A 20995-nucleotide genomic window follows, 5' to 3' on the forward strand; every position below is an offset into this window, starting at 1 on the left:
GTATTACCTTGTTGTGCTTCCCCTAAGAATGTATAGATTTTGGAAATACGCCCCCTGGGCTGCTGAACTTTTTATATTCTTAGAAAATAAAATTCCTCTGTCGCAGAGAGAAAGTCACGCAACCAAGCAGCTGTTTTTTGAATTGCTGACAATTGAGCTATGGAATAATACCGAAGGGAAGAGTGAGTCTTGGTTCACTACTTCCCTTTTCAGTTTTAAATTTTTATATTTTACTCTGTGGCAATGGCTATTCCAAAAGAATGAGCCACAAATGCTTGAGGCGATCAAAACTCTGGTGAGGAATAAGAAGTTTTTGAAATGTAAAAATAAAACATTATGATAAAAAAATCTATAGAAATGAGTACCTCAGGATAGGTTCCTAAATTCATAGCCTATTTTTTAAAAATAGTGACTTCTGTTCATTTTACTAGACTTTTTAGGACCTCAGCATTTCTGAATATGAGAGCATTCACTTAAGTTCCTATATTTAGACCTAAAAGCCTATATTTAAGCATCCATGCTTGAAAATCTTGGCCAGAATCTCTTTTCATTCACTTTTGAGAAAAGCCATTTAAGAAAATAAATATCTGTTTTTTACATACGGTTTACATTGTCAAATAGTGGTTTGTTTTTAAGATAAGTGGAAACAATATATGAATATTTGTGTTTTTTTAAATCGCGTGGTGAAACATTGAGTTTCCATTTGATGGGAAATGCCCACGTTTTGAAATGACTTTCTTTCACGTTAAGATATTAGCATGTCAGCATTTTCCATGTAGCAGAAACTGTGAAAAGTGGTATTTGGTGAAAATTCAGATGTTCAAAATCTTTGAAGTAAAATGACATAGGTAGTTGTCTGGACTTGGAGAGAAATTCTCTGGCTGTTTCAATATCTGTGTCTATAGTAAGGAATCTGGAAAACCTGGGGTTCAGAGTTTCAGGGCTGTCTGCTCTGGAACCAGGTACACTAGAAACCTTGCCTCCCTAACTTGCAGATTCACGTGAAAACTGGGAATTTTTCAAAATCTATTAATCTTTTAAAAGCAGTTTATCGAAATTGTCACGTTTTGACCTCTACTGCTCCGTACAGTTTAATATACTGACATCATTCACAGTATTGTGCTTTCTAGCAGTGTATTACATGATGTAACCAATTTCTGCTATGTGTAGTTCATTTACTCTCATAACATGTCCAGTGAGTTGAATGGGTAACACATTAAGAAGAAACACAATACACAGCTGTGCTTTGAGTTGGTTAAAGCAGGTGAAGTCAAAGTCCACTTCCCAATTGGAGTGGGAGAAGAGGAAGTTTGTGTTAGTCATCCATATCTCTGAGAGTTCATTCCAGGCTACCTTCAACCCAAGAAATCTGTCCTGCACCAAAGTCCTGAGGCTCAGAGAACTGGAAGGGTCCTGTGGGGTTATCCCATCTATGCCCCAGATATTACAGGGGCATATTACAGAAACCACAGCATACGAATCTTTTCCGTAACTTAATCTACCTTTATCATACGCTCAACCTCCTCTAGCAAACTTCACTGTCTTCAACTGCTAGTTAAAAGATCTTCAGAGGTCTTACCACCCATCCTTGTACCCAAGTGACGGGCTCTCAAGTCTCCTTCTGAAAGACACAGCTTTCTCTCCCTCCCTTCCCAAAATTTTTGAACTGTAGCTGCTAAATGCATGCGAAGGACAGCTCTCCACCTGACTATCCCTTAACTTACCATAGGAGTAATATGATTTGATATCAGTTTTATAAACCTTGTTTCCCAAAATGTCTCTGTCCTTGAAAAAGACCAGTCTGAAGGATGGAATAGTTTTACTGGCTCCAAATGGTACAGCAGAAGATCCAAGTCTACTAAAATGTAGCTCTTAGTGGAGTCCTTCACAATATCTTCGATTGTCACCTCTAATTCTCACAGCCAATGATTCAGTCATGTTGACAAATGATAAAGGGGAAAGGAGACACCCCTATCTCATGTCTTTTGAGAAAGGTTTCTGATCTTAAAGCATTAACTCTTGTAGTGCATGGTGTTTGATCTTTAGGCTTCTGTATTAGTTTCACAAACACTTGGAAGCAATCCGTGTCTTTTAGGCTTAGTGTATTGCAGATACCATAACAGGTAAAAGATGTCATCTGTCTGTTTGCCAGTACTGTTACCTTCAGAAAGTCTTCCAGGTTTGAGTCTATGCTCTGTTCCCTTCTAGCACCGCACTCAAACATCACAGTCCACATAGCTAAAATCTCCTCTGGAGTAAGATTTTTTTCTGTGGCTGATGCATATTTTGTTGTAGATGTCAGTGGGTCGCTATTTGGTTTTGGAGATACATTGTTATAAGTGTTAATTTTCTGCTTTGTCTCTGATACATTCTTCCCTTCCAGCTGAATCTTTACCATGAGGCTAACAACTTGAAAGAGATTTTTGTGTAAGAGTACAACTACTCCTTTCTTTTTCCCAGTAGGCGCTGAACTAAAGAAAATGTCACCCACTTGCTCCCATTTAAGTTTCACACACTCTGGGTCATTCGGATAAGTATAAACTACTACTGAAAATCTGAGTGTCTTTATATCGGAATTTTATCTTTTCACCTGGTATATTTTATCCCCAAATATTTTGTATCACTTCCCTTTAACTAAATGATGATTTAAAAGAGTATGTGGCTTTCTTATTTTTAACTGATTTTTCCTCTTCGTATTCTACTTTGTAATATATGGATAAATGACCCTGAAGAAAGAAAAGAAATTACAAAAGGAAACCAACTGGGAAATACTTCCTCCTAAACACTCAACCCCTATACTCAACCCTTGCTGAGCAGAGGGACCTGTATGGAATGTGTATGTTGATATTCTACATGTATTTGCCTTCAGATACTTCTTTGCCAGTACCCAGATCCACTGATTTTGTACCTTTGTTCCTCTTGGCCCTTTCTCTGCTAATGAAATGCATTTCCTGATCACTGTTATTCCCCGATTTTTTTCTTGGCAAGGTGCCTGGTTACTGCGGAATCTGCATGAGCCAGGATGTCCTCTTCTGCTCTCCTGCTGGGCTGGTGAAGCAGACATAATTGATGTGATCCCTTTGGGATGGTAATGGGATGCTCAGCAGCTGGCAACCTACAACACTCCCTCTCCCCTGCCCATTCCAGATCATGCTGGAGATTAAAAAAGCCTTTGTCTATTTGGAAAGGACATTGTGGCTTAGTGCTTTGGATACTGTTGAACTCGCATCAGCTGAAGGTGGAGCTGTGGGCTTATTCTGCCATCAGGGTGGTTAATCCACACATAAAGCTTCTGACCTGCCCTTCTTCTGCTTTTCCTACAAGCGTGTAATTTGATCCTCTTGCAACCAATAGAGCAGCTTCACTGAAATCACTGGGTATTGGATTGGTTGTTATGTGCAGTATTTCTAACACTGCAAAATCAGGCCATACATTGCTTACTGTTATTACAACAATCTGTTTCTGCTGAGAGGTGTGTTATGATACTATAAACCATTATATGTATTTTTGTGTTTTCTTGTGGACTTTATTCAGTGTGAAACAGTATTACTCTTTAAAGCAGAATGGAGTAGCATTAAAGAGAAAAGCATATATTGTTCATTAAGGCAGGAAATGGAGAAAGAAATAACCTTGATCTTTTGGGTTAATCCCAAAAGTATAATAGAAGTGTGTTGGCATAAACCGATATAGATTTCCTTTCTTTAAGTTCACACAGCAGAATGTAGTAGCATCAGTCATCTTCCACCTTAACCAGCCTCTAAAACTTAAATGTTCCTCTTTTTTAGATGAAAAATATCACCTGACAAGTACACCCATTTTCCCTTATTTCACAGAAATGAGACTCCACTGTTCCTCCCTAGGGATCAAAGGAAGGTTGAGCCAATGCCAAAGGCTAAATGGACCATCTGTCGTCTTCCTGGCTTTTGCAAACTCCTGTCCTTCTCTGCTGATTGTGAAAGCTGCTAAGCTAGGGATAAACATGGAAGACTCCCTTTTTACTACAGATCATAACCAAGATCTACTGGCAGGTTTTCATACTCCTATCACAGAAGCTGAATAAAGATCAGAATGTCGCTTACCCTTCCTCAAAGAGAGAAGCAAGGATAAGTGATTTAAACATAGTGTTTGTAATGTCAAAGCTCACATGTTTACAGAAAAATCCATATGTTTTGTCAGACCTTGCCACTCTTATTGGTATTGGCTAATCACTCATCCTTTTTCAAAGCATTTGACTTAGCCCAAATCATATGAGTATAGAGATGAACCTAAATCTGAGATTTTAAAATAAAACATTTTCTTTATTCCTGTTTTTCTTCAGCCCTTCCTCCCTCTTAGAAACAAGGATGTGGTGGGGAGATTTACAGTCTCCAGTCAGTTTCTTGAAGCCGTTCATTATTTTGGTGGCTCGAAGGCACTCTCTTGGGACATTTAGCTCTAGGTTACCACGGGATAGCTATTGATACCCCAAGTTTGCGCTGAAGAAGTGGTGCATGCAAACTCAGTGGTCCTGGAATGTCACCTCATTTAGGTGATGATAATTTTTCAACCTTCCCCACCACCCCCACCTCTCCAGAGACAACTGCTTTTACCACAGAGCTAAATTACCAGCTGCCCTAGAAACCTGGGAGTAATCACTTTCACAGCTCAAGCCCCCAAAGGGGGATTGACTTGGCTATCTTTTAAAGACTTGGTAGAAGGGACCAGATCTTGAGCTGTTATAAATCATCGCGTTCCAATGTAGTCAAAAGAACTATATTTATTTACAACTATCCGGAAACTGGTCCAGTATTTCTGGTATTATCGTGTTTGAATTGTAACAGTGTATCAGCATCTTGGCCACGAGAGTAGGGTGTACCACCAAACATGCTGTACGTTTTATCCTGCAACTCTAGACATAGTTAAAGCTTTATATTTTCTGACGATGTTCTCTTGCAATAAGAGTTAGAAACCTTTGGACCAATGCCTTTCTCTCCTTTCTTGTATCAGGCGAAACCCACTCCACTTCCACCTCATTGCAGATGCAATTGCCAAACAGATCCTGGCAACTCTGTTCCAGACGTGGATGGTCCCTGCTGTGCGCATAGACTTCTACGATGCAGATGAGCTCAAGGTAAGGAAAGACGAAACACATGTTACACGTGCACTTCTGGTTTCATCTTATCCCCTTTTTATTCATCTGTCTGGATTGGGGTGGGGGACACTACGTTCTCCTTGGTTAAAAATAATCCTAACCCACATGATTGTGTCCTCAGTTAAATGTAACTAAAAGATATTGACTTTCTAAAATCAGTGTCGTTTCTCTGTTAATGGAATATATTGTTTAGCAGCTTAGAATTTTGCCTGCTATCGAGAGGGCTCTGGTTGCCCAGGTTGAATTGCATTTGACCACATTATGTTTTGCTAGGGATGCTTCTTTCTAGTAGCAGTGGTAGAATCTTAAGTATCTCGTTCAGTAAACCCCAGGCTGTTACTGGAAACACTCAGCCTCCCTGCTTTCCTCTAAGCAAGGACATGTAACACCATGCACTCTGGTCTTTGCCAGAGTGCCAGAGCCAACACACACTCTGAAGAGGTATCAGTATTACATTTTGAAATAGCTACCTGCTTTATCTGGATGCCCTTTCGAAAGGAGTGACTGGGAAGAAGGGAAAGCTCCATGGGAAAAATAATAACTTACCCAAAGGATAAAGTAATTATCTTTTCATAGTGTTGGACACTTTAAATTAGATCACAGGCACAGCACTGCATTTCCGAGCTGCACTTTTTTTGCTGTGGAGGTAGAGTGAAGAATTCAAATTCTAGCATTTGGAATTGGTGGCAATAATTTGTACAGCATATCAGACTGTTCAGGGCTAAATACGAGCAACATCCCGAAACAAGGGAAAAACAAAATTTTGCAAATTGCTCTGCTAATTAAGGTAAATTCAAAGCACACCACTTGGTAGACTCTTGAGTACAAAATGTTGTAGAAAGAGCTAGTAAAGGGGAAGAATAATCCTTGAGAAAAATATTTCATTTGTAGCTATTTTCATTGTTTCACTGTTCCTCCTACATGAAGGAATAAGCAGATATTAACCTAATTAGCTATAAGATTTTCCTTCTGTTCTTTATAGCTTTAAAGCAAGAAGGAGGTGTGTTCTTCTAAGTCTTGTACATGTCTATATTAGATGAGCTTTTTTGTAAACCGTAGGATTTTCACAGTGCTTAATTAGCCTCTCAGTTGGGCAAGGCAGACCTCTTACGGTTTTCCTTCTGGTCATTTGAGTGTGGGCCAATCTACTTAAGTAAATAATAACCAAGAGACCTCACTTCAGTGATCCCCAACTTGCTGATTTATAGGCAAAAATGTTGTGCAGATAAAATGCTATTCCTTTTAAAATTTAGAGAAGACGACTGAATTTTAATTTTGTGAGGTGTCACAGCTGCTTATGGTCATCCTGCACCACATGCAGCCTGTGTTTATTTTCTCTCTAGAAGTGGGGGCTGCCAAATAATACCAGCCTGTTCGGAAGAGGCATGGAGTAACAAAAGGGTAGGGCCAGGGAAATGCCTATTTTGTTTGGGGGACAGGATAGCGGATGAGGAAGAAGAGGAGGAGAACTGGCCATGGAGCTGAGCCAAGGCAACAGCATTTCCAAGAGAAAGGTTAGCCATAGTTGGGATGGGAGCTTGCTGGATGCATTTCTTTTAAACATCCAGTTCAGTGATTATAACAGCCTGTTCTACTAAGGCATTGGTAGCCACCTCCAGCATAACCTGGCTTCTCTCCTCATTGTCTTACCACTAACCGCAAGGGAGATCTGTGCTTAAAAGCTCTCCCTTACCTGAGAAGCTGTTCAGATTCTGAACTGTACTGCCAGTACAACTTTCCCCCATTAACTAAACATGCTGCATGCAGTTAGTAATTAGCAATAGGCATCCTTGAAATGTAGGCCTGGTACCTGGTGTGCTACCAGGAATTGAGTCATTCCATAACTGCACAGAGTTCATACTGGTTCCACTCAGTATGGCCTGCATTGTAACACTTCCAAATCTGTGTGGCCACATATGGCTGTGACTACAAAATGGAAAGTTACTTGACAGTGTAGCTTCATTTTATATGACCACATTAGCCCTGTCATTCAACTTGGGACCTACTATACTAGGTGTAGTTATTACTGCACTGCGTCTCACAAAATAACTGGAAACTGAAAATTATCTTCCTTGAATTTTAAATAAAAGAAAGAAGGATGCATCTGTTGTGCAAACTATTCCAGAAGCATGTAACAGTAGATGGCAAAAGTCATTGTGTTAATACATTGGCCAGTAGTGTTAAATTCATAAATTCAGTGGGAGAGTAAATCTTATCATGGCAGATGACAATCTATTTTAAAAGTAGGTTGATCAATGCACCTAAAACCATATCAGCAAAACATTGATCTAGAAAACCCATTACAGCTGTGATTTGCAAGTATGAAGCTGCAGGATATTGTGTTTTTCAGTTCAGTCTCATGTGAAGAAGGCCCAGAGCTAAACACTGAAGATCTGGAACACTTTAGCACCTAGTTCTTCAGCACTTCATTGTTAGATGTGGAATCTCATGTCAGTTCACTCTCAAGGAAGTATGGACATTAAACCCTTTGTGATCAACATATTTGCCCAGAGCAGAAGTAGTAACTGGTAAAGCAGTACCAAATGTGTCATGCGTGGAATATAGATGAGGCAGGTTTGTTTTCTCAGATGTTGCCTGACAGACCACTGACAACATCAGGTGAACTGAGAGAAGCCATAATGTAGAAGGAGCAGTAATCTTCCCTGCTGTGTGTGAATGTTGATGGCCCAAATAAACGTAGTCTTGTCATCACTAGTAAAGTAGAAAAGTCGTACCCTTTAAACAGTTCAGCCCACAGATGTGCTGCAATTGGTCTGTGAACTAGAAGGCAGAGATGGTGAATGGGTTTTTGCAATAAATGAGCATTTGACCTTAAAACGAAATGTGAAAAGTTCCATACTTCTCTGCTAATGGACAATATTCCAGCCTTTTTCATTCCCAAAACCAGTAGACTATGATTCTCACTACCAGTGCTGCCTTATGGGTTTCATGTCATTCAAAATCAGTGGTTCGATCCAGAGGACAAAACTAAGCTGGGATAAATTGTGGAATCAGTATCATCTAACTTTAGGCGTTTACTTTAGGATGAGGTGAATCACTCCTTAAAAGTTCCACTTTTTTCCATTAGAACTGTGAAGGCAGTTCACTAGGTCGAACAGTGACATCATTTAGTCAGATAGATGTGTGGCAAGGGCTATGAGATTTAAGTATGAAAATCAAATTTGTTCTTTAGTCATAACCATTGTGTAGCTGGGTCTCAGGGCTGTGCATCTGTGCACACTTATGGCACTTAAGTTACTTATTCCCTGGATGGTGCAGGAACTCAAAGGCTAGTCATCTGCACAGATGAGACAATGGACTTGTTTGAGACAATGGGCCAAGTTGAAACTAGGTGTTTGACTGACCCGCTAGCAACCTGCACAATGAATATTTGACTGATTGTTACAGGAGCTCTCCCAGTGGGCATTTCAGACAGTTTAGAGGTTTTCCCAGGCACCTCTTCTGTGCCTAGACCAATTTGTATGCTTAAATGTGTTGATTAACATCTTAGGTGGAGAAATTGGTTGTACCAGAGATTCCTAGACAATTCCTGCTGCAAAATAATCAATTCTACGTAGATAAGACACTTGCAAGTAGTCAATGGAAACTATTCCTACGGATGTGGAAATGGTCATGTAGGACAGCGTGTACGTACCTAACGACAGTTAGGAGGTGATATTTATGTAGTTTAAGATAATATGTAATGATGGATCATGCGTGTGCTAGAGACAGGATGACAGGCCAGCTGGATTATAAGAACTGGGCAGAAGAGTGTTTCAGGGAGTCTCACTCAAACCAGCTAAGATGCCCTGTTGCAGTGGAGACTCCCTTCAATATCCATACAGCAACTGATTGTCCTTTTTGAGAGTCTGGATTGCCATCACAGGAATTACTCTAAGCCAAAATCTCAATATTAGGTTAGCTTTTTTTTTTTTTTAACAAACACTCTATTCATGAGTATCTGTGCAAGAGATGACACTAAAAACAGCTACAGTAGCCATCCCATTTCTTTGTTACCAATGGAAGCTTTTCCAACATATGGTAGCATTGGTGGGGCTGTATCTATCATATATGGCCATTAACCAACTTTGGAAACATGTTCAAGCAAGTCCTTCCAACAGAACTGCAGATAACCGTCTGCTGAACAAGGGAGGAAAGAGTTTATTAAGAAGTGGGAATGTGTGAGATGATGTCTGAGGAACAGGTTGTTAGCATGAACTGCAGAGGGTAACAGCAATGACAACAATGTTGATAAAGCCTCAAATAACGAAGCTGACTAGCATTTTCCAGTGTTCCACAATCTTCCTTGTCAAGCAGTCACACTTGATGTTGCAGAATTATTCATCCATAACAGTTTATTTCCACAGGATTAGTAACTATCTGCAGACTATCATTGATTATAATAATTACGTTGTATTTGCATTGCCCTGCATACAGATTATATAGCGTTTAAAGGCAATACATGATTATCTGGTAAGTAGTTCATTGTATACCTCAGAGGCAGACATACAAAATCATAAAGCAGACATATTTTCCTCCTTTGTTTTCCCCTTACATGGAAGTTCTAATTGTTATTAATGCAATACAGGAGGTGAAACACAGCATCTATTTATGTTAACATTCAGATGAAGAGTAGTAGGTATTTATTTACAGTGTCTCTACAGCATTATGCTTTTGGTCAAATTTTGTCATGTTATGGTGGGTTTACAATGCTCCTGCATTTCACTAACCTTACATCTTTCTGTAAATTGTTTTCCTGTGGATGTCATTGAAATAATACACATTGACTATTGCTGTTCTTCCTGCCCTTTCCCTATCTTCTTTAAAGCATAAATAAAAAAAGAAAAAATATGAACTGCAGATTTTAAAAAAAACAAAGCCTATAGACCAAACATTGTACAGATTTTTCATAGCTTGCATGACTAGTTTTAGACCTGAATTTACTTCTTCCCACACTACAATTTAGATTTTGTGCATTTGCTGGAATCTCAGATAACAAAATATGCTTGTGGTTGTGACACAAAGCTAGCATGCTAAGAATTGTGTAATGTTAACCTTCCTTTGTCCAAGGTTTTCAGTGCTAATGACTGGATATTAACAAACCAGTTTTTGTAAGCCAAGATATTTTCCATCACACTGGTTGGGAGGAAATCAGTATCCACCAAGAGACAAATGGTAATTCAAACTCCCCAGCACAGTGGAACCTTTGTAAAGTGGTCAGAATCTATTCATACAGACTGAGTAGCCTAACTACTACTTCCTCTGACCTCCTGATTACTCTTACACACAAAAAAGCCATGCACAATTGCAAATAAAAAATAGAAGTGTTTTCCATTACTATTCAGATCCAGACTATGAAAACATAATTTTACATAAAATCACACTGAATCTTAATTTTGTGCCCATTCGAAACAGTCTGCAATTAAAGGAAGGACTATCTAGTTCTGTAGAAATTAGTGTGGTCAGTCAGAAATCTGTCATGGGAATGACAGCCATGGTGGCTTTTACAGACTTCCAGCAGTTGTTGTGTTCTTAGTGATACCTAGTTTTTATCAATGGTCTAACCTGTGACTTTGACTACTAGCTAGACAAGGTACCAAAGATGGAAGAGTTTTTTGTAGTAGATTTTTGTGTAATTTCTCCTAGGATTTACAGATGTTGTCTGTTAATTTAAGACTTATAACTGTAAGAGACTGGTATCCTGGGATTAAGCCCAGTGTGATGCAAGATGGTGCAATATTCCCTGGGCCTGTCTCAAGCAGCATCTGCTTACTGTATTATATCATGCAGTACTTCTACTGCATATACCAGGGTGAATTCTGAAGTCTTCAAACTAATTGTGGATCGTCACCCATGTGACAATTTAAACTGGATATTCCAAAAGAAATCCTCATGCCTGGCTTTATAAATCCCCTTTCACTTCCCTGCTGGTGTTGATGTCTTGAAATCAGTGGAGCCCTTTGTTTATTTTTGTAACTTACCTGTAACAGTTGTGGGCTTCTTTGTAGCTCCACTGTTTCTTGATTTAAGGAGAAAGCAATACAGTCATTTTGATCTACCTCCGCAAGGAAGTCATGGTAACTGTTCTTTGTATCATACCTAAAGTGAGGAACGAGGAGCCAGCTCTCTTCCACTACCATCACCCACATCTGTATCACCATAGCTGACTCTTCTGTGACATTTCAATAGCAAGGACTCCTGTTTGGCACTCAGCTTCTACAACGTCACTCTTACTGTAGCAACATATGCAGCACCTCCAGGAAAGGGTGTTTTAGCAGAGGATGAGAAAAGATAAATGATTGCACATGAGATTTTCCAAAGATGATTCTATTTTACTAAAGTTATCCGATGAGTTCTGGAAAAAAAATATTTAAAAAACTAAGTAAGTGCCTCAAACTAACTGCTGCAACTACTGTTTTTACTGTTTCCTCAGTTTGTGTCAGAACTGTAGCACCCTTCTATGAGGAATGGAAGCGTTTTGCTGTCCTAACCTCACTTTTTTTTTTTTTTTCCTGTCAAAATGGTTCAACATTTTGAACTGCCTTGGACTGCAGTAAAGGGTCTAGATTGTGTATCCTCTGTACTTGCTAGACCAAGTTAACAGTCATCCTGTGTTCTAGGACAATTCCTTTTCTTGTCACTAATAGCCAAGGATCTGGGAAGACAAATAATCTGTGGTCTTGGATCTTAAAGGCTTTTCACATGCTTGTAGGGACAACTGCCTGCCATAGAGCAGGGCATCTGATAAGAGGAGAGCAGTGACTGTTCAAGGCATTCCTTTCCAGCACTGGTATTAATCTCAGCATCTTTTATAAATGTTTAGTGATCTTTGCTTTTGGATTTACAAAGAACTGACGTGCATATGTTTCCACATCTGATTGGTAAGCCGAACAACGATAGCAGGCTGAAGGACTCCAAGATTATGCTTAATCCACCACCAGGGGTTTGGAATTGTTAGAATTCATCATTTGTAAAATACTAAGCTCTAGCTTGTTTCTGAGAAACAACTGAAATTCAGGGAAGTGTGGCAAGATAGGTGGAAGCTCCTCTTTCTCATTGAGTGGTCAAGTAGTCAGGGTAGGCAGAAAGTATTCTGAAGGGTCAGAGTTCAAGTGGTAGATCTTATGATGAGAAATGATGTTCATCTTACCCTGGCACACCTCTTTGTGTGACAGCTTTTCCCAGCACTGGCAGTTACAAGGCATGATGTGTGTCTAACGTAGCATTGGTACACAGTGAACTGAAGTCACTCTTCTAATGGGTCTTCTGTGACCATCTCAGCCTGAGTAGAGACATTCAGACTGATTTGGCATTTGTGTACCTGCTTTAAAGGGGGACTTTATAATTAGATGATTCATTAGATGCCACTGATGATACCTCCTTTTGAATCACTTGATGTGAGAATGTCTGAATTTCTAAATTGTGAAATTTAATTTCTAAATGAAATATCACTTTTCAGCTCAAACTGACTTCATCCTGAAAAAGTTTTATTTCACAAAGGTAAGATGATGTCTAGGTCTTACCCGTTCAGCAACGAGGATGAAGTCTCAGCAATGTTTAATCTGCTGGTAATTTTTTTGTATGCCATTGCATTACTTCCAGTTTGACCCTTTTCCACAGTTGAATAGATTCCAGATTTTTTTCTGATACAACTGAAAGCCTTTATAAAATGGTTCCAGTTGTATTGTTTTAATCAGCAATTAAAGATCTGTGCTCACCTGTCTATCTGACTGCATTTCTTTTCTGATAGTCCTTAGGTGAAACTGCAAGGTTACACAGAGTTAGAGTGACACCAGTGGCCTTAGCTAGCCTCGTACCAAAAGTTTCAAGAAGGATAAGCGACATGGCTGCTAAGTGGAGGCTTCCTTTAAACAGCACTTGTGCGGCTTCACTGTTATTTGAAATAATATTTGACCAATATTTAACCAAAATCTAGGCCAAAAGCTAAACTGACGTCATTAAAATCAAGCTCAATATTCCATGCTGTGGAGGAGTCCAGCTTTGCCAATTATGTCTTTATTTTCTTCGATGTTTCTCTAGTTAGTTCTCTATTGCTTGAGAGACAACTTATCACTTTCTAGTAACACAGAAAAATAATACTTTTTTTACTAATTAATTCAGTGCTTCTTATAATGGATTATTGTTAATATTACTTGCTCATAATCGTAATGCATTCTATCCTTTATTATCCTTCTTATCCTAGATGCATTCCTGGAGCTTTTTAGTCTCCAGGAGTGTTGATCTGTTATAATACTTATCATTACTTATCATTAGAGGAAAGAACATTTCTTCATTTAATTTTTATTCTCTTGCAGCAATAATTGCGATATAATAGGTCCCCACTCACCTGTCCTCCAACCCTGCAGGTTGTTTTGTTTTTCTGCTAATTCTTTGTTTTTGCTGAAAATAGCAGAGATAATAATTCTTTATGGTATATGTCATTTATCCCACCAGCAGGAGGTGCCTTCCACCCACTGGTACGTTTATTTCTTCGTGCAGCATTTTCAGCTGTTGGAGCTCCATCATTCTTGCTCTGAAGGTAGAAACTGTTAAAGTATAGCTCTGGAGGGCAGTGACTTACTGGTGATATGTTGGATGCTAGCTAATCATTTCCTTCTGAGTAGCAGAATGAATCCTTTTTTTGTGTTTTTATTTACCAAGTTTTAACCTCACATTAGGATTTCAGAGGTCTGCGTATAAGCTGCATTCTTTCCTTATGTCAGCATCTTCTGCAACTGTTTGTTGGACTGAAGTACATTCTCTTTTGTATGGGACACACACAGGACTAGATTTTTCAGTTCTTAAAAGGGTAGGAAGTCTTTTCCTCAACCTTTCGGCGCATAGCAACTAATATTTTAGACCTACAGTTTTCTAACAGATATTACTTGGTTGATACTAGTCACTAACTGTTTTGCCTTCTTTCATCATCCAAATAAAAACTCTTACCCAAAATCCAATAAGGAAAAATTCCCACTTCAGATGCATTTCTGTGACTGAGTGAGTCAGCCCAACATGATAACATACATTTGTACAGGAGATGGTGCTGCTCTTTATTCTGTCCAGTGCATTCTGATGACATACTTGTTTAATATACTAACATCATGTGAAATATAGATTAGATGTCTTTGGACTTTGACCCAAGAGCCTCATGGAAATTTGCCAGAACATATAATGGCTGCAGCTAACGTGCACGTATTTGCATACTTGCTAAAACTGAAAAGCTGGCAACTAAAATATATTCATGGATTTATATCTTCCCTCATGGATTAGTACAAAGAGCTTGTTGATTGAGTTCACTAGCAATTAAAGCATGCAGTTGATCTTTCTTATCTTTCCATACAGGTGAAGGGAGAAGGGCAGACCGTGAGTTGCTTTTGACCACTGGCCAAACTCTAGCCAGATCTGCCTATGTGTCAGCTTTTAGGAGGAAGCTTTGGCTTCCTGCCTTTTTATTTAGTCCAGCTCTCATGTGTCTCTTTTCATTCATTCGCTGCCAGGAAGAAAAAAAATGGCTTCATCTTACCATGTAGGTAAGACTTGCACTTTGGCCTCTGCTGGAGAAGTAGGACCAGGAGGCTGGTAATTGGTTTATTCTCTTTGACCCTCTCTGTTAAGATGGCTCTGACTCTGGTAGGTCCTCCACCTTTGACTGCCACACTGAAAAACAGCTGTGAGCTGAGGCCAAAGGCCCCAAAGGAGCAAGAAACAGTGCTAACTGAGACTGGCCAGGCTTTCCTTTTCTGTTCTCCAAACTCATCTTGTTTGAAGGAGAGGATAAAAACAGAAAGTATTCAGGATTTTGGAGATAGCAAGAAACAGTGGAGGAAATTAAAAAATGCTTCAGAGTGGCGGTAAAGAAAAGGACTGAGTGAGAGTCAAGTGGAGATTGACCATCTGAGTTTGATAGGGCTAAGCAAGGAGGGGGAAATGGAAACCTTGTGGAGGAAAGCCAGGCAAAGACCTAAGAGGATGGCAGTAATCCTCAAAGATTCCAGTAGGTGAATTACAGTTTGTCATTTATTTTCTGAATAAGCTGTATGGCTGAGTGGCTTGTCACCTAAATGACAGAGACCAAAAAAAAAAGCCACACAACAAAAAAAAAAAAAGAAAACCAAAACTCCATTCTATTTTATAGAACAGTCTGCAGTTTTATCCTTTTAAAGCTCATATTGGTTCAAACAGGGAGCATGGCCTAACTCTTGGCACCCTCAGGTAATTTGGTTATTAAATAAGTTATTATTGAAAAAGCATTTTTAAATCACATTTTTCCCACTTGTTTCCCCTTTGTGTATATGCATATATTGGTGAGAGATTTAGGAAGAAAAAAAAAAAGAAAAGGAAAACAAGCAGCAGCAGCAGCCAGACTTTTACAGAGTTACAGAGTTTGTTAGAAAGCGAGAATTAATTTGCAGTTATTCTTCTACTTCACTGTATGCTGATGCTGATTTGGGAGGTTTTGTTTGTTCTTTTTCAAATGTAATCTTCCTTTCCAGTTGTGGCTTGCTCCATCATTTCTGCATTTGCTCCACATTATCCAGGATCCAGAGGTTCAGATAATCATCCATTTCTATCTCAACCTTTTTGCTCACAGCTGTTTGTATCCAGACTTGTTGCATGTATGTGTGGAAGATATCATCTGTTCATAAAGCAAGAGATGAAGTAGAATTCTATTAAAGTTACCAGTACCTTTATGATGAGTAAGAACAGCAGCAGCAAAGGCCAACAGAAATAGAAAAATAATTTTAGCAAAAACATATAAATTCCAGTCTCCTTAAAGTTGCTTATCAATGTGAATTATTTTTCTTTTCTTTCTTCTTTTTTTAAGTACTCAGGCATGAGAAATTCTAAATCTAGAAAAGTTGCACAGCGTTGCTTGATTTCTGATTTCCTTGACAACCATTCATATAAACAGTAAGGACCTGTTATGGGAGAGACTATTAGTATAATTGAAACCTGTGAATCACCTGGGAAAAAATCACATTCAAAGTTAAAAGTTATCCAGCAAATATTAACAGAAGAGTCTATTTTAATTTAAATCAGACTCTTCTGTTAATGTTTGCTGGATACTTGACAAAGATGGAGCAAAGGCAGTGAATTTCTGAAGGTGAAATGCAAGGAGATTCCTTTTGGCATTCCTGCTGAGGAAACTGTTACAGGTAGCAGCCACCTTCTTCTTCCTGGGTCCTTTGGTCACTCAGAATTGGTCTCTCTCTCTCTTCTCATTCTTATTTTTTTAATTACCTGCAAAATCGAATACAGTGTGCTGAAGATAGACACAAATGTCACTCCAATATATATTGAATTTTAGCCTGTTATTCCCTTCCTTTCTCAAAAGTTCAGTTAAGCCCACCTCAGCAATAAAATGTTGATCTTGATCTCCTGAAAAGCAACAGAGTGAGAAAGGAGATCATCCAGATGTCCCTGCAAGGAGTTTAGATACCGTGAAAGCATGGTCAGTGTGAGGTGGGAAAGACTGTCCTGAAACTAACCCTGGTCTGTGTTAGTGCTGCTGGAATAGTGAGTCTATTTTCATGAATATGAGAAGAGGCATGGGAAAATTCACATCAGGAAGAAGTTCTCCCTGTGTGAAACTGAAAAACAGTGATGAGAAAAACTGCACATCAAGCAAAGTTCCTGTCTTGTGCCAGCAATATGATTTTGTCTATTTTCCCCTCCTTCTTAAGTTTTCTGTTGCAAATTCAGTTTTTCTAGACTTTGTAAAATGCTAGCTGTTGAAATGGTAACAATGTTTTCCTCCAGTTTAGAAACTATGTAAAAGCCATAGTTCTAATAGCTTTGCCTTAAATAAGGGTCACATGCTTTTAAGAACAATTTTATCATTCCACTTCTCATATTCATTCAACAAAGCACTAAAAAAAAAAAGAAAAATCTGGGAACACAAGTTATCAACTATGCCTAGGAAGGTGTTTATCCAATCTGATAAAATATAATTCTTATCATCATCTGATTCACACCTCAGAGTTTCCAGGGCAGTTTCCTATGCCTGGGCCGTTTATAAGAGTTGCCTGATGTCAGCAGCTAGCAAAGAATTTGTGTGGTTTTTCTTCGTAGAGAACCCGCTAGCTGGAGGTTCTGGCACCATATAGATTGCACTGGTTTTGTGTTCATTGTAAGATACAATTCAGAATGTTTGTGCGGACCTACCAGACTCTCTGTGATTGTGCTGTGGCCGGGAAGTTTTATTTGCTTTGCTTTGCTCTGTTTTTTTAAGATTCTGAGGTTAGGTTCTCAGCTATCTGATGATACAATCTTCAGAAACATTGTGCCTTTGTTAAAGCTAATGAGAGCAACTAGATGCCTCATGCTTTTGGAAATCCAGGTGTCCATCAGGTCATTCTTTACCAAGCCTACATTTACATTTCACTTTATTTCAGTTAGTGTATTCTGTAGGCCAAGATAACAAAACCTGGCAAGAGAGCTTTAGGGAGACAACGTTACTTAAAGTTTGTTCTTCCTATTCTCCCCATCCTTTGCTGTCTTCTGGCTTCTTGCGTTTGCTGCTGGCAGTTCCACCACTACAGTGAATCTGCAGCCTTTATATTTGGGTGGCAGTAGCAACTGACTGCATGAGAGTCTATTTTGATCCCGTTTATTAGCCTGCCTCTGAGAGGGATAACTGAAAGTGGCACCCCCTGCCTCCAGGCTTGCGGTTTCTCAGCATGGTGCATCAATCCAGCCACTCTGACCTTTAGGAGCTTTCAAAATATAGACACTAGTGATGCATTTGTGAAAGTTAGCTGAGCAGAAAGGTGAAAGGGTGTCTTTTATTTGGCATGGGGAGGGGAACATTATATCATTGCTGAGGATTGTTTTGATTGATTTTTTCCCCCAGCATATCTAGGAAGAGGCAGTGAATGTAGTGAGAAATCAATACAGTATTCAGGGTTGCATTTTTCCAAGGTAAAGTCTTTAAGGACATGCTGCCAGGAAAAACACATCAGCCAGACTTCCCCCATCTTATCACATTAAACAGGAAGCACTTTCTGTATTCTATGAGCCAGGGAGGTGTTCTGTTAAGAATGGGAAAAATACATTGTTTAACAGGCAAGAAGAACTTATATGGAACGCAACCTATTTGTCAGGAAGAGTCAGGATAGATTTTCTTCCGATAGGGAAGTAGGAGTCAAGTCTCGTTAACCAGGGGAAGGCTGTATTTGGAAAAGAAAGGCAGTCTCAGCTTTATGTAGCTGGCTAGCTAAAGCTCTGAGTGCTTTGTTTAAGGTACTGTTACATTTACTGTTACATACTGCTACATGCTCCTTCACAATCAAAGCAGCACATAGCAAGCCAAACTCGTTAGGATTTTTGCTGAACTTGGACCTCTAATGTATAAGAGAACATGTTAAGTGATGAGGGAAACCTGTGCAGTCCCACCGACTTTTAGTTTGGCTTTCCTCTATGATCTTGAATGTTGGCTCTTCTTTCTGTTTTCCAAGCTAGGTACCATTTTTATCTTCCAGTATGTGTATGTATAACCCAGCGCTAGTGCAAGAGTGGAAATGAATGGTCTCTTTTCTTGTGCTTCACCTTACTGCCCTATTTATCATAATTTTAATAATGTAGCAACAAGAAGGGTGAGTGCAACAAAACGATATTTAAAAACAAGGTGTCACGTTAGTGTGTGTATTTGATGACCTTTAGGAGTAGAATGTTTAAACAGGAATGTGATGATAATTGGATTTAATAGATTGGGTTTCTAGCAAACACTAAACTGTGTCCTATCCTGACACATAACTTTAAAGTATGTTTTTTCTCCTCACCCAACCAGAGCACTTGCCCTGTTCTTTTCCACACTCGCTGTCATGACTGTCATTCATCCCTACACCCTACTTCCCACAGGCATCAATCTAAGAGCTATTGTCTTTGTCTTAATGAGGATAAAGAGGCAGCTGTTGATAAATGAAGAGTAAAACATATGAGAAAAAGGTATCCTAACTTTACGTGTAGAGCGATGGGCTCTGAATTAGCCATTACCACTCAGCAAAGAAGCCTTGCCATGTTGATAGTTCTATGAAAAAGGATTGAATCAATACTTTTCTAGCAGCTAGAATTTAAAATCAAACATTAGGGATTATTAGTGAAGAAACAGTGTTTTGCCACTGTGTGAATGTGTGAGGCACTACACCTTAAATACTGTGTGCATTTCTGGTCCCTGTGTCTCAAAAAGATTTTTATAAAACTAAAAAAGAAAGGAAAAAAAAGCTCTAAAAGTTGATCCAAGGTATGAAACAGCTTCTGTATGAAGAAAAGTTAAGTAGACTGAAGCCTGGAAAAGAGATCACAGAATCACAGAATGGTTGAGGTTGGAAGGGACCTCTGGAGATCGTCTGGTCCAACCCCCCTGCTCAGGCAGGGTCATGTAGAGCACATTGCACAGGATCACGTCCAGGTAGGTTTTGAATCTCTCTGGAGAAGGAGACTCCACAACCTCTCTGGGCAACCTGAAATAACTGAGGAGGAATATGGCAGAGGTACAGCATACCACAAAATGGCACGGAGAATCTAAATACAGAATAATTGTGTATTCTAGCCTCTAATACCAAATCTGTGGGAAGCCAAATGAAATTGATAGACAGGTGGATGCAAACAGGAGTTACAAATAAGCTGTGGAACTCTTTGCTGCAGGATGTAGTGTTTACTAAAAATTTTTGGAACTTCAAAAATCAACTAAATTCATAGATGAAAAACCCATCAAATGCTATTAACACAAGGATTCCACCTTTGGCTCAGAAAACTGCTGCAAATTATGGGAATATTTATGGGGGAAGTATTGCTGTATTATTTTCCTGCTTTTATACTCCTCAGTAGGTGCCACTGTCCACTATTGGAGCTAGGCTGCTGAACTAGACTGACTTTTGATCTGATAGCAGAGAGGCATTCCTAAATTCTTTGCCCTCTCCCATTGGTCACTGCTCCCACTCTCATTCTGTTCAAATTTGTAGTGTCTTCCAAACAAGACCAAGTCTACTTTCCTTTCAAAGAGGTTCCAGTTACTTTACTCAGTAAAGATTTCACTTACAGCTAGACAGCAGTAAGTATTCACATGGGAAATGCTCCACAGATAATTTCATCAGCTGTTTGTTGGGGAAAATGATAATAAATTTAGAAAAAAGAATCACTACAATTCCCTGAGCAAGTACTCTACAACAGTCTGCTTCTGATTTAAGGTATTTGTGGTGGTTTGGTAGAAGTGTTGTGCTCTTTGATCTCAATGTGTGGGCCACTAGGCTCTTTTTTTTAAGAGTAAAAATCCATCAAACCCATGAGAATGTAGTGTGTACACAATTCATTCATAAACAGAAAAGGAGCCACCCTTATACCCTTTCCTATGCTCATCATAGAAACAAGGAGGGTTGATTCTTTTTCTTTTTTTGCCTATTTGTTTGTTACTAGGCTTCTTTCCTTAATAATGGCACTTCTGTTAACCCTAATGAACACTTACACAACTGAGGCAACTATGAGAAAGCTGAGTTAGGCTGTCAGCTACCGCTGTATAAGACAGCCAGCTTTGCCCAGAGATGATCTGAGCGGAGTTACGGAAGACAACTTGCTGCTGAAGTATCAGTGGACATGGAGACTGTTGTTCCCAGTTCCTCAGCGTTTACCAGAATAATTATGTGTGTAAAGCACGCAGAGTCATGGGTATGTGATTTCAGTACCAAAAAAGACTAGATAGCTTAGATAATTTAGTTTCTTTTCAATCTTCAGGTATGGAAAGAATAAGGATGGTTCTGATGAAAGATCCTTAGTAAGAAGATAGTATTTCATTTAGCTTACTAAAACAAAAGAAAGAAAAATTACTGTCTGCGCTAGCAAAACACCCCTCTTGTCTCTCCTCCTATG

General features: G+C 39.2%; 1 protein-coding gene across 5 annotated transcripts in view; it reads left to right on the forward strand.

Annotated features, from left to right (window-relative positions):
* Window positions 1-20995, forward strand: part of LARGE1 (LARGE xylosyl- and glucuronyltransferase 1) — a 293776-nt gene that overhangs the window by 153134 nt on the left and 119647 nt on the right. For all 5 annotated transcript variants that reach the window (XR_011141149.1, XR_011141148.1, XM_068943748.1 and 2 more), the window contains one exon: window positions 4987-5110. Coding sequence is in view for 3 of the 5 variants with exons in the window: in XM_068943748.1 (XP_068799849.1) it covers window positions 4987-5110 (124 nt within the window). In the remaining 2 variants the exon portion in view is untranslated. The remainder of the gene's footprint in view (window positions 1-4986; window positions 5111-20995) is intronic.

The sequence above is a fragment of the Struthio camelus genome, chromosome 1 (genome assembly GCF_040807025.1).
Source record: "Struthio camelus isolate bStrCam1 chromosome 1, bStrCam1.hap1, whole genome shotgun sequence".
Taxonomy (NCBI): Eukaryota; Metazoa; Chordata; class Aves; order Struthioniformes; family Struthionidae; genus Struthio; species Struthio camelus.